The 13,650-nt window shown below is 41.0% G+C and overlaps 1 protein-coding gene across 8 annotated transcripts in view; it reads right to left on the reverse strand.

Moving 5' to 3' along the window:
* Positions 1-1,309: 1,309 nt before the first annotated feature.
* ppp6r3 (protein phosphatase 6, regulatory subunit 3) overlaps positions 1,310-13,650 on the reverse strand; it is a 30,621-nt gene continuing 18,280 nt past the window's right edge. For 5 of the 8 annotated variants that reach the window (XM_088006650.1, XM_088006653.1, XM_088006649.1 and 2 more), the window contains 8 exons: positions 12,743-12,873; positions 12,398-12,513; positions 12,027-12,237; positions 11,830-11,927; positions 11,544-11,739; positions 2,922-3,020; positions 2,221-2,292; positions 1,310-1,656 (listed from right to left, as the gene is read on the reverse strand). In XM_088006650.1, coding sequence (XP_087862776.1) covers positions 1,605-1,656; positions 2,221-2,292; positions 2,922-3,020; positions 11,544-11,739; positions 11,830-11,927; positions 12,027-12,237; positions 12,398-12,513; positions 12,743-12,873 — 975 coding nt within the window. In that variant the 3' untranslated portion in view covers positions 1,310-1,604. The remainder of the gene's footprint in view (positions 1,657-2,220; positions 2,293-2,921; positions 3,021-11,543; positions 11,740-11,829; positions 11,928-12,026; positions 12,238-12,397; positions 12,514-12,742; positions 12,874-13,650) is intronic. The other 3 variants (XM_088006655.1, XM_088006652.1, XM_088006656.1) reach the window with 2 other exon arrangements.

The raw sequence follows: 13,650 nt of genomic DNA on the forward strand, positions 1-13,650 counted from the left end.
TCTTGTCAATATGCGAGACTTTAGACCGATGCGCGCTCCCGCGAGAGGGGATGCAATTTTGGGCAGGCATGCGTTTCTGGGCATAACACCGGTACCGCACCGCGCAAAAAAATGTTCGCACGACGTCCGTGAACGTAGTTTGAATGTGTATGCGAATGTTTGGACCTGACGTTCAGCAAACGTTGTCTTAACATTCACTCTTCACATTCGTTCCCGATTAATTTTCCTTTTTTTTTGCTGTCATTTAACTTGATTTAGTTTTATATATTTAACACCTTTATGACTGTTTTTTAAATCAAATTTTTATTTTTTCCCTTCTTATACAAAGTGCATACTTCAGAATGTTTGAACGTTCTTGAACGTCTTCCGGACGTTTCTGATTTTGGACGCTGTGAAGCTAGAAGGGTTTTTGAACAGTGATGTGTAACCATGGCAATATATATATTATTTTACAACTGGGAGCAGATGATTAGAATCACAGTAGTTCAAATACCTGAACTATGAGCCCAGATCCCAGATGAGTTGCAAAAGAGACTTCATGGAGCAGAGAGGAGGAAGTTCAAACCATCTCTTTCATCCATCATACAAGACAAAGATCAAATCCCCAACTCCAACATCTCTTTGCCTAGCTTCACAATACAGCATGATAGAAATATAGAGGAGCAGCAAGATCAAATGAGCTGGATTAGCAGAATTTGGTGTAATCCAGGACGTTACTGTGGAATATTGTCTCTGCTGACCAGATGTTAGCTGTTAGCATGTCATACAGTAACAGTCTTTAGTCAGAGGCTTCTTCAGATTAGTTGCATGGCAGACGGCTATCAGATCTTTCTTACTCACACAATCAGAACTCTTAAGATACCTGGATGACTGGAGTAAAAATGTTTCTCTTTAGAATAAATATTTTTAAACTGAATTGGGAAACCGAAGTTTTCTCACACTACCTGGATCGTAGGTTATAGCAGTACTACCCCTCCCCAGCTGTTGTTGCACACTGCTGGTCAGTTGGTTGAAATAAGGTCACAATGATGCCATCATAAAGCACGAGAACAAAGACCTGAAGAGTTCAGGACTGAGGTGTCAAAGTGTGTATTAAACACACAACCAACTGAATGATTCTGTTCATTTCAAGAACTCCTACTGTGAATCCAGCTTCCTTGGATAAAAACCAATTCTTTGGCAACAACACAATCCTGCTAATCTTACAAAAAAAAAAACTCACCAATAAAATAATTAGGAACAAGTGTACAAAAGAGTCGGTGCAGCGTCTCTTCTGATTGCCCTGTGATTCAGCATGGTTCAGGATACATTTTCTTTTCATAAAATATTTTATTCATACAATCATGTCTTTAACTATAGCAACATTACTATTTCATTTTGAGTGTCAAGATATCAGTCACACATCACCTCATAGGAACAACGGTATATAAACAAATGCAGAAACAAAATTATTCTCTATGCGCCTGAGTCCGTCTCTCATTTTGTCATCTGGGATCATTCTGTACACCTCGTCGGCCTTTCCATCAATAATGAGCCAATGGGAGTATTGCTGGTCCTGTCGGGACGTGTGATTGGTTGAGCTCTGAGCAGCAGCCGGTCGGTCCTCATGCCGGCCCGTTCACAGCTTGCTCCGAAGAGACAGAGTTCCTGTCTAGCCTAGGAGGAGGACACACATCAGTTACCTGGACAACTTGGTTCACAACACTGACAGTTCACTACTACTGGTTGCAGCAATGGAAAAAAACAAAACAAAACAAAAAAACAAAAACAAAAAGCCCTATTAAATATTCAATTTTTTCCACATTATTAGTATTTGTTAAAATCCTTTATGGTCAACCTTGAACAGAGTAATATGCTACAGCCTGATTCTCACCATGGGGTTCACTCTGACTCCAACAGTCAGAGCACAGAACCCAAACCCGAACCAGAACCAAGCTGAGTAATGATGTGTCACTATCTGCACCTGATGCCATAAACCTATGTGAGCTTAGCTCTGACTTATTGTTCACCAGAAATATCCTTTTTGAATTGACAATTTTCAAAAAGTCTTTTCTTTGGTTTTGTATAGTTCCATCACTTGAATCTCTCACTGTTAAAATTAATGTTACATAATATAAAATGCCCAAAAATGTCAGAAAAACACTCAGGCAGTTGTAGGGCGTCCTAATTGTCCATCAAGCAGAGCAGCTAAAACCATCCAGATCGTGAGGTCAGTCTTACTTGGCGTCCTCCATGTTGGACATTTCTTTTAGAGGTCCATTGGGTAGCTCCGCCGCGGGCCGACACTTCTCACTGACGACAAAAGCACAAGTGAAGTCAGTGGCATTAAACGACTGTGCTGAATCTGAATGTGAACACCTCATGGTCGAGTCAAACGATAGCTGCTGAAAAGAGCCCAACGACTTTAGAGGTTCAGTTAGGATGTTGTTAGCAGGCAATATTCTACTTATGGTGGAGAACTGCAGGGACAAACAACTTTCTAATTGGTAGCAGGTTGGAGTAGCTCTCTTCATTTCATTCTGAAACATTGCTTTTTGGACAGTTGTCCCCTGTGGTTGGGATGCTGTGCAGCTGGATGGATTTTTGCTCAGAGTTTTTTCCTTTTGGTTCGCTCTGATGCATAAACAGGATAAAAATGCTGGTTCTGCTCTACAATTGGAAGTTCTGGACAAAAAAGATTCTTCATTAAATGACAAACCCGGAATCCTCTTCATCAGAGTGTTACACAACAACAAAGTGTCTGCAGCCAGAGGTGTAATAAAAACTGCTGCAGGAGAGCCTTCCTGCTCACAGCCATCACCATCTACAGGCATGCACTGGTAATGGATAGGGTAAGGCTAAAGAAATGATTGGAAGTCAATGCAAAGTCCTTGTGAAGATAGAAAGACATTCTGTGTGTGTGTCTGTCTGTGTGGCCTGACCCTGTGTTTGGAGAGCTGGCTGAAGTTAAGCTGTTCCCGGTCGACTCGGTGCACTCCAGCAGCAGGAAGGCCTCTGAAGGACCCAGCTTCTCTTCATCACTGAAATAGACGGGTAGCAGCACAAGTCACCAGGCAGCTCCAGCACAGAAACACACAATACAGCCACATGTGAAACCAGATGCATGCTGAACTGACAGAACACAGTAAAACAAAGGATGATGAATGGAAATGGAAAGACTCTAGGGACATTCAAATGTACAGCAAATGGAGAAAGTAGGTCGTTTTGAAACGTTTGGTTCTGATACTTTGTTCACTTGTGAAACTCCATAGCAAACAGCACACATGGAGATCGTTTTAGACACGGATTGGACCGAAACAGGTTGGATCAGCCGTCAGTCTTGCTTTATCTCAGAGAACCACCAAAGATCTTGATGAGGACTCAATCAAAGCAAAACACTAACAAACATCCAGATCTAAAGCAGAGCTATTGGTAGAAGATGAGCAGTGCTGGGCGGGCGGAGCACCAGGCTGAAGCAGGAATGTTCCACATAGAACCACAAGTTCATCCATCCCTCTGCTTACAGCCACACTGAGCTTCAACATATGGGAATAGATATTTATAACATGCGCAAAAATCATTTCTAAAACCTAAATTTATGCTTCTCTGCCAACTTCAACAACTGTTTATTTAATGTGATGGTAACCATGACAACCTGCATCTCCAGACCCAGAAGTGTCTATTTGGACCTTCTACAATGGCTATTAGGCTGCTGTAGCCTGAAGTGACCCAATTCTGATTTTTTTTTTTTTTTTTGCCTTAACGTGACCTGTATCTGATCTTTTCATGACAGTCTGAACAACACAGGCCAGATTTTTTTCTGAATGTGACCCAGGCCACTTGGGTATCTGATACCTATCGGACCTTTTCAAATGTGACCCAACGACCAGGTTGCATTCATCTGACTTGATCGTCAGTGATACCCGACAAATGTCTCTATTCTGTGCCCTGATACGCGCAAGCAGGAAGAAAAACAACAAGCTATGCTCCATCGATAGCGTCCATGTTTACTTCTGCAAACACCTAGCACTTCTTTTTGTGGTGGTTGGCAAAACACTCAGGCTCTCCATGTGTGATGTTGTTGCGCCCTTTACTGCACATGTGGGACACTTTCAGGTTGTTTGCAGTTCACACTGGAGATCACATACAGGTCGTATATATCTGGAAGTGTAAACAACCAAACCAAAAAAATCTGATTTGACAAAAAAAAAAAAAAAAAAGAAAAAAAGAAAGGTCACTTCGGCCTGCAGTGTAAACGAAGCCTACGTAACTTCACAATGTTTTCACATGTGGACAGTGACTGACCATCAGCAGACCTACAGCTACCTCTTTAACTAACAAGGTCACAGTGTCAGCATGGCTCACCAGCTGCAGAGCAGACACACCCAGAACGGGAGAAACCAAGTTAAAGGACTTCCACCTATCAGCACTAGATACTGGTGCTCCTGCTGGCCTCTGCTGCTGAACGAAAAGCCAACTAAAGAAAAAGAACCAAAACACTTGGACACAGCTTTGGTAGAAACACATGCAGAATGGAGATCATGAGAAAACAGAGTTCAAAGCAAAAATAAAGACTGGGAAAGACAAGTTGGTGGTTGACGTGACAACAAGACTACATTACGGCTGCAGGCTCGTCTCTGATTGGCTGTACATACCGATAAGATTTCAACACTCTGAAGACCACACCCACAACGCACAGCAAGAGAGAGAGGGGAAGCTCAGACTGTGAGTGTTGTTCATTAAATTACATTACACTGTGGTTTACTGAGACAGAAGACAGCTTCAATAACAGGACAGTGGGACAGAGGACTGGCAGCTGGATAACTACTAACTGACCCTCATCCGTGTGCAGCAGGCTTTCCCCTACCAGAGTGTGTTTTGATAATCTGCTTCCATTTCTAATTACTAGAGATGCACCCAGATGACAGGCCCTCACTGGAAAGATAAACTTCTTTCCGATTTCAGGATGGCCCACAGTGACACCCCCACACTACTCTTCAGTGTGGATGTTGTCACTGTGGGGAAAAACACGGAGCTCTCTTCAGTAATGGCGAGATGTTTCAAAAATGACAGGAAGTTTGTAGAACAGGAAGTTGTTATTCCTCCTACAGTCACTGAACCTCAGCAGGAAGGACCAGCAGACTGAACTTGCTTACCAACACAAAGAGTCAAAGGTCATGTGTCAGGGAACATGCAGGTTAGGAGACACATACAGCCTTTAGGAAATCTGAGAATTGGAACTACCTACTTTAGTAATGCTAACTGCTAATCATGATTATGTGGGATGCTAAAGGCGGTTTCAGTTCTTAATTATTTTGTCTTTAGCTCAAAATAAAAGTAAGATGACCTGCAGAGCTGTGTAATGCGCATGCTGTCACATCACCTCTGCTTCTCATATGAATGATCAATCAACACTTCAAAATTTAGCTTCAGTAAATGAACGGTCTAATCAGTGATTCTTGAGAATAGGGACAAAACAGGTCCTATAAATAAAGCACAAAATTTGAATAAAATATACACAAAATATAATTTTTTCAAATATCTGACTCAACTAACCTGGGTCATGTGAGCACAACAATGTATATTTTCCAGGTATTTGCTGAATATTTTTTTTATTTTAAACATTGTAGTCAGTGGATGATGCCTGTAAAATCCCTCGTCCAGGAGCAGAACTCAATAATAGTTTAAAATAGGGATGTGCCGATCAGGTTTTTTCCTCCCGATACCGATACCGATCACCCATGAGGGCCGATACACCGATACCGATCACGTAATTATTATTATCATAAACACTACTGGTTACATTATGTGGAAAAAGGAACCATGAATTCACCTTAATTTAGACAAAAACTTGTTTTTAATAACTTTTTCCAAGAAGAAAACTAAACAAAACAGGCATTGTGCAAATTGTACTGCTATTGATATACTACCTTTAACAGACTGATAACATATGAAGGCTCTGAAGAGGCTAAATAATACAAAGAGCCAAAATAAAACCTCTCAATATTGCCAAGAAGTTCAAGTATAAAACTTAACATTCAAAGGCAAAAACAGGATCCATTACAATAAACAATCCAGAGTTACTGAATGAAAACTTCCTGTTAGCATGGCGGCTAGCTGATTACTGCTAGCTCTGATTGGCTGTTTCTGACTGAGCGGAGTAATTATGCAGAACAGGGAGGAGATCGATTATTTTTTTTAGAGATTATCTGTCTCATTTTAGGGCAGCGAAAGTTTTAATACGTATGTAAAATGTATTTTTTAAGTTAGATGCTGCAGCTTTAAGCAGAGATTTGGTATGAGAGTCACTAGGTGGAGCAGAAGCGGCGCTCCGTCTGTCAAATATTACCTGTAGCGTAGCAGCGGTTCAACAGGAGAGCAGAACCAGCGTCTTACATCGCAGCTCGAAGACTTAAATAATTTTCCAGGTTATTTGTTTAGCTTTCTGACCGTCATGCTAATCCGGGTGAGTGTTTGTAGCTGTGCGCTGCTTTACCTGCTATCTGATCCTCCGTATGTCTTTTTTACTGCAGTGAGCCTCGATGTAGCCAAACTCCGTCAAGTATGGCATTGTTTTTATTCCATACTAGATTCGTCGTGTTGATGCGTTTTGACCTGCTTCAATTTTCCGCCGCAACACGCAAACTTCCCCATTCACTCAGTGCGTTATAGTTACACATCGCTTAGGATTTGTTGCTGCGCGTTTGCGCAGAGTGAAAGAAAGAGGAGACCAGCTGCACAGGCAGGCTGCGAATTGAGAAGCAGGTGATCGGTATCGGTAAAAGAGACAATGATCGCCGATCACCGATCATGCACTTTTTCACGAAAATCGGCCCGATTGTGATCGGTGACCGATCGATCGGCACACCTCTAGTTTAAAACAATTAAAGAAATGCTAAAATTATATATTGTGTATAAGTATAAGTAGTCATATAAATAATTATAGAGGTATCAATAAATTGAATTATAAATCATTTTTATACATTTTCCAACTCCATTGAAATTTGTCCTTAGTTTTTGTCAACACCGTCAGAAATTAAAAGAATGTAAAAAAAATCAGGCATTATTGGGGGGCACCAGAACTTCTGAGGACCCCATGACCACTTCCTTTCTCTTCCTTTGCTAGGAGGGCTAGTTAGCTCTGGTTAGCTTAAGTTATTCTTTAGTTTTTTCTTCTCTTTTATTCCTAAGTTGCTTGTTACAACCATGATGTGTCAACACCATAACTGACAATTTTCAAAACTTTGATGAAATTTTGTGAAATAAAAGCTTAATTCTGGTATAATGTGAAGATTTAATGGACCTGACGAGCTACAATATGGCCTCCTTCAGAATAAAATCATATAAATTGAGGTAGTTTGGCATTTTGTCACCTCCATCAGATGTCAACTCCGTCGGAGTTTTTCTGACTCTTTCAGTGAAATTGTTGACAAATCTCACTTAAATGTGCAATTAATTAATTTTTATGTATTTTACATGAATTGCATTACTTCACATGTACCAAGTTTTTCATTTTATTCACTAGTTTGTCACCACCTTCAATTCTGTGTCAACTCCATCAGATGGACTTTTAGTTTTAAATAATCTTTCTTTTGTTTCTTGAGAAGCATTTGTCTGTAAAATGAGTAAAAATATCTCTAATAGAGTCATTAAAAATTATTTTTATTTATTTTTGTCAGATGGTGATGACAACATTCTAGGTCAGGTCGATTAAAAATGTAATTTTAAAAAAAAATGTTGCAACTGGGAGCCTGTACCTCAGCATCTTTACATTTCCTAAACATTATTATTTGTCATATTTGCATACATAAGGTTGAGAAATAACAAAAAAATTTATGGGAAAATTAAAACCCATTTTGTCCCTGTTCTCAAGAATCACTGTAATACAAGTGTCGTATAAGCTTTGTCATCTCAAATATTAAGCTGACACAGCTGTTATGAATGAATGAATTCAGCAGAAAAATCTGGAGTACCATATGAAATGGAACGCATTTTTTATACAACAGTTATAGATTGAACACATTCAAAAGAAAACTTTTTATGAACTGTGTGATGCTGTGAGAGCTTTGGTGGAGCCAGCTGCTCATAGTCTGGAAAAAATGAACAAACAACCATCATCCTCCTACTCCTGTCATCTACTTCAATGTTTTTGCCAGTAGTAACATCTGGCTGTGGGTCATGTGACTCGTGTGATGTGAAAAAAGTGTTTTGTGAAATACATCTATTTTGGTACGGCTGAAAAAGCCACCTCATCCCAGCGCAAAAAAACTTTGTAGCAAAAAAAATGCGAGTTTTTCCAAAATTGGTGTTTCCATGATGTAAATGTATTTTTGTAATTCTTTTATGGTCTATGAACACACAGAAGCACATCTCTGTAACCTTTTGCAACACCTTTGAGGAACTTGTTTTGCTTTCCAATAAAAATTTTGTAATTACAATTTAATTTAGAATTTTTTCAGAAAGAAAATATATTTTCAATGGAATCAATGTCTGTGGGGCGTAGTTTAATAACTGAAGAGAGGAAATCCGTCACAAAATCTCTGATTGGTGCATCTCTATTAATTTAGATGGATTGGAAAAATAAAATGTGTTCATGGTGGAAGAAATTCAAACACCAGATGCATTCTTAAATAATAACCTCTTTTCAGACTCTGCTTAATGACAACATAATCCTGATACAGTGATCCCTCGTTTTTCGTGGGGGTTGCGTTCCAAAAATAACCCGCGATAAGTGAAATCCGCAAAGTAGCTATCTTTAGTTTTTACAATTATTATACAGCATAATTAAATACTCTACACTGAAACCAAAGAACAAAATCTGTTTTCAGGTCTGCGGATGTGCGTGTTCATCAATCGGGCCTTAATGTGATCCGGAGTCACGTCATTAAAGCGTCTCCTCCAAGCTGCCCCAAGAGATTCACAGCTGTATCTACGGCAGAGCGATGGATCTCATCAAGCGAGCCTCCGGTCGGGTTTTGCTCTGCCTCTGGCCACAGTTTTGTCCAGCAGGCATTCAAAGTTTTCAGCTTTCGTCTCCTGAATGGCCAATCTGTATTATATTTAAATACCTTGATGTTATTGGCACACAGGTAGAGAAAGAGCTCGGAGACTGTTTAGCCAATCAGGACGCAGAACACAATGCACTGTGAAAAAAACTGCACAAAAAAGAAAAAAATTCCACGAAGCAGCGAGACCACAAAAGGTGAACCGCGTTATAGCGAGGGATCACTGTACTTATCAAGAAGAACTGGGAAATGCAGTTAAAATTATATGTACAGGCACAGTAGTTACATTTTCCCTGTATTCAATAAAAAGTGAAAACATTGATATGAGGGGTTTTATAATTCAAAAGGATATGTAGCCACACTAGCTGAGCAGTATTAGTGTGTTGTAGTGGGTCAATATATTTAAAGAGGCTTGATTTTTCTTGATGAGGAGGCTGATAACATGACATCCCATCAGTTCAGCCTCCATCACCAGAGGAAGCTGCTGCAGTGTTTCTGGAAACTTCTGTCAGCAACATGTTGGACTTGTCTGACAAGCATCCACAAAATAACTACTGTTGAGAATGTTCTCTCTGCCATTCTGTCAGGTATTAGAATAGCGGTTCTCAACGTGGGCGTTCAGAGGACAATTAGGACGCCCTACAACAAAAGAGGGGCGCTGGGATGCCTTTGGTCGAAGGTAAACTTTACACCTTAAATGCACAACAATGCCAGTTTAGACTTTGAGCAACTTGGTAAAACTGTATTGTGTAACATTAAACCATGCTTGGCTGCAACTGTATCGATGGCAGCTCTTCTTCTATTCAGTGTTTGTTAGCTTCTGTTAGCTTCTTGGCGCAGCTCCGTTCTCCTGCTACTGGTAGCTAAAATCACGATACCCTCTCTGTGTATCCCTCTGAAAAATGAACCCATTCAAATAAAGAAATCCCTCCATAGTGATACCACGATAGAGAGCGTTCATTTTATAGCGTTAACAACGGTGCTGTAAGTGGTCCGGTATGAAACGGGGGTAGAACAACACGGCACTTTTAAATTTCAATAATCAGAATGCAGAAATTGTTTCCGTTGTTTAAAAGGTTTATGTCAGTCTGCCTTTTCCCCATCGATACGCTTCCCGACCGCCCTGCACCTTAAGGGCTTAAAAAAAAAAGACGCACACATTGCGCAAAACTCTGAAACAGGAGAAGCGGGACATAAAACGGAGCGACGAACTAGATGTGAATTATGGCATAAAAACAGAGAATCCGACGGTGAACAGTGAAAAATCAACACATGATGTGAAACATGACGATTAGGAGGCGCAGCAGGTGATGAGTGAAGATTAACGATGGTCAATAAATGATAAAATAAATCTAGCAACAGGAAAGAAACTAAAGTGGACATAGCAATAAACCAAGAGAGGATAATACTAATCAGATGAAAATGGAAATAAATGAAGAACAAAATGCAAGAATAAACTAAGAAACTAAAGTAAATGCAGAGGAATAAACTGGTATGGCAAGACCTTTCGATCAATAATTAATACAGAGGACTGTATGGCAAGAATAAACACACTATTTCCAGATAAAAAGTAAAATAATATTGTTGAAATGTCATGGGTTTGTTGACACCATATCTGATACTGAGAATAAATATATCTTACAGACCATAACAGTAAATAACTTATCACTTATTTATGTTTTTAATTAGATTTGATATATTTATTTCTTCAATATTATTTTCCATGTCAGTGTTAATGTCATGAGGCTGACGACTCCATGACACTTTCAATTTGACTCATTAAGAACCAAATTTGTTCTTTGTAATTTCTGTCCAGTAAAACTATTAATCTATAAATCAATAGACAGGTCTATATGAAGATATAATCCATGTTTCTGTCTCATATTTGTATGGCATTAAAAGGAACTTTTGTTTTTCCACTGAAAGCTCTGGATTGCACACTAAAGCCCATGTGGGTGAAGTTTTCTGGATGATGCTCTGATGTCCCATTCTCCTGAAGGCAGCACAGAGCTGCACCACCAGAAACCGACAGAAACACTGAAGAGAAGAAGAGCTATGATTAATGTAGTTACAGTTCTATCCATGTTTTAATGCTGCAGAGCTCAGTTGTTTGCACATAGTTCAAAGTTTAAACTGGCATGTTGAACATCTTTTATCTGATCATTTTGTGGAAGATTTAACAACTAGAAAATGGCACAAAATAAGAATATTTTTCCACTCTGATTGGCTGCTGTTAGACCTACCGATTTTAACTGAATGTTCATTGCATTTTTTGTAAACACCTGTGAAAATAATTTCTATTCCCATGGCTTTTTTGTTTATGGGAAATTATTTTTGATAAATACAGAAACAAGCATAAAAATCAAAACATCTACAATAGTGATAGTAATATTAATGATAAAATAATGGTCAGTGCAAAGTAGCCTGCAAATTCTTTGGTGGGGGGCGGTGAGGGACTTGGATAAGGGCTAAGGGGGGCGCTGGCACAAAAAAGGTTGAGAAACACTGTATTAGAAGATGTAATGGTTGTGTGTATGTGTGTGTGCCTGGAAGGCGGACCTCTTGAAAACGGCTGTCTCAGTCTTGGCATCAACAGTGAGGCTGACGGTTTCCTTCATGGAGCCATTGATGACCGTCTCTGTGATGCTGCGCTGCTCCAAGCACGATGACTCGTCTGCCGCCACCGCCCTGCCACAGTCTGTAGACGAGGAGGACGAGGGCGGAGCCACGTCAGCGCCCAACCAACCATCACATTCTGGAGACGCAGCAGGAGCCAATCAGCTTGGCTGGTTCTAATATCAGTTAACGAAGCAGGAGCAAACACTCTCTGACATCCACAACTCACCGTCAGGACGCATCGGCGCATTGACCCCCAGAGGGTCTATCGTTTCCACGCTGGTTTCCATAGCAACGGGAGAGTTGCACCTTAGAGGGTCTTTGGGACTGAAAAACAGACATTTCTGTTAAGAACTCTTCCATATTTGCAGGTGGTAAAGTGAGTGCTGCAGCCAGATGTGGAGCACAGCTGTCAGGCTGCCATACCAGACAGGAGAGAAGCTGGAGAAGTCTGCCCAGCCCGTCTCAGTGCCGGGCACTGCTGCGGCAGGAGACGAGTTCCAGGCCGCCTCTGGGGGAGCTGCTGTGGTAGAAGACAAAGGAGAGGATGCATCAGGGGTGCTGGGGCTGGAGGCTGCAGCTGCACCTGAACCCGTCTCCATGGGAACGTCGTCAAAGCTGGCCGTCCACACTGGCGCTTCAGACGGAAACACAATCAGTCAGACAGAGCAGAATGTGTCTGTGTAGCAATGATGCTACCTAAAACCGTCAGGAAATTACAGTTTACATTTTAGCATCAACGAAGGGAACAGAGCCAAACCACCCGACTCTATGTGTGTGTGTGCTGCTACACCAACCTGTGTCCACCTCCATACGGTCATCAGAGCCGGGGTTACAGGGTTCAAACGGATCTCTCTTTGAGTCCTCTTCCTCTGAGTCTGTGCTCTCCTCACTGTCGGTGCTGCCTGAACTCCTGAACACATGCGCACACACGCAGAGTCAGAAAACCACTGAAGCTGCACACACAGGCTTACAGGCCACTTTTTGCTTGATCATCTGGAGGTGAGCTGATTAATGCTTCAGCCATCACATTGTGACGAGATCACTCACTCTTTCCCTCTGTTTAATCATAGAGTTGTTGCTTTTGAAGCTTAGCTAAAACTATTTTCAGACCAATGCCCTCCCTCCAGCCGCTGACTCACCTCGGTCGTCTCTGTGCCTCTGGAGCAAAGGTGACATCTTTTTCATTCCAGATGTCCTCTTCATCTGAACCAGCATCTTCAAACTGCTGGATTTTCTCCTTACAGCGCGCCTCAAACAAGGCTATATTAGCCTGGGGAAACACACACACACTGCAGGGTTAGAACTAGGGCTGAAACGATTCCTCGAGTGACTAGAGTACCTCAATTATTAAAATTCCTCGAGGAAAATTTATTTGCCTCGAAGCCTCGATAAATTATGTTTTATTATTTAGCACACCGTGTTCCGGCCAGGCCGTCATTTGCGTTCCGCCGTGCTCTCTCTTCTGCCTGTGTTGTTGATGAAAGCTAAGTGTTAGCAGCATAACGTCCAGTTTTCATGTTCAGCCTTGGAGGATTTTACTGATTCATGATAACGTCCGGGTTTTTGTTGTTTTTCGGGGGACCAATAAACATCCTTAAAATGACGGGAGCAATGCTTGGAATATGGCAGCTTTTCTCCTCACTGAGCTGCTGGTTCAGAGCGAATGGCGAGATTATTTACACGGTGAGCGGATAGACTGAACACTGCGGGCAGCTTTGCTTTAGATGCGTAGCTTTACTGAAAATACCAGAAAATAAATTTCATCCCAGTCGCAACAAATGGGTGGCGAAGAGCATCGTGTTGTTACATACCTGGGAGATGTGTTTCTGTGTGTGACGAAAGCAGACCGTGTCAAATCCCATCGCTAACATGAACACAATAAATGGCTATAAATGGCTGGGCAAGGTGAGAGTTCATCTATTAAACTGACAGAAGATGAATACATAAACCAAAAGCTGGAGAATAGACTTTTTTTTATAATAACCTCCTCACATATAGGCAGGCTATTTGTGAGTCTGCCTCTTTATTATTACATTGAATATGTAAA

The sequence above is a fragment of the Poecilia mexicana genome, unplaced genomic scaffold (genome assembly GCF_051168715.1).
Source record: "Poecilia mexicana isolate PSO_F unplaced genomic scaffold, ASM5116871v1 scaffold_6, whole genome shotgun sequence".
Lineage (NCBI taxonomy): Eukaryota > Metazoa > Chordata > Actinopteri > Cyprinodontiformes > Poeciliidae > Poecilia > Poecilia mexicana.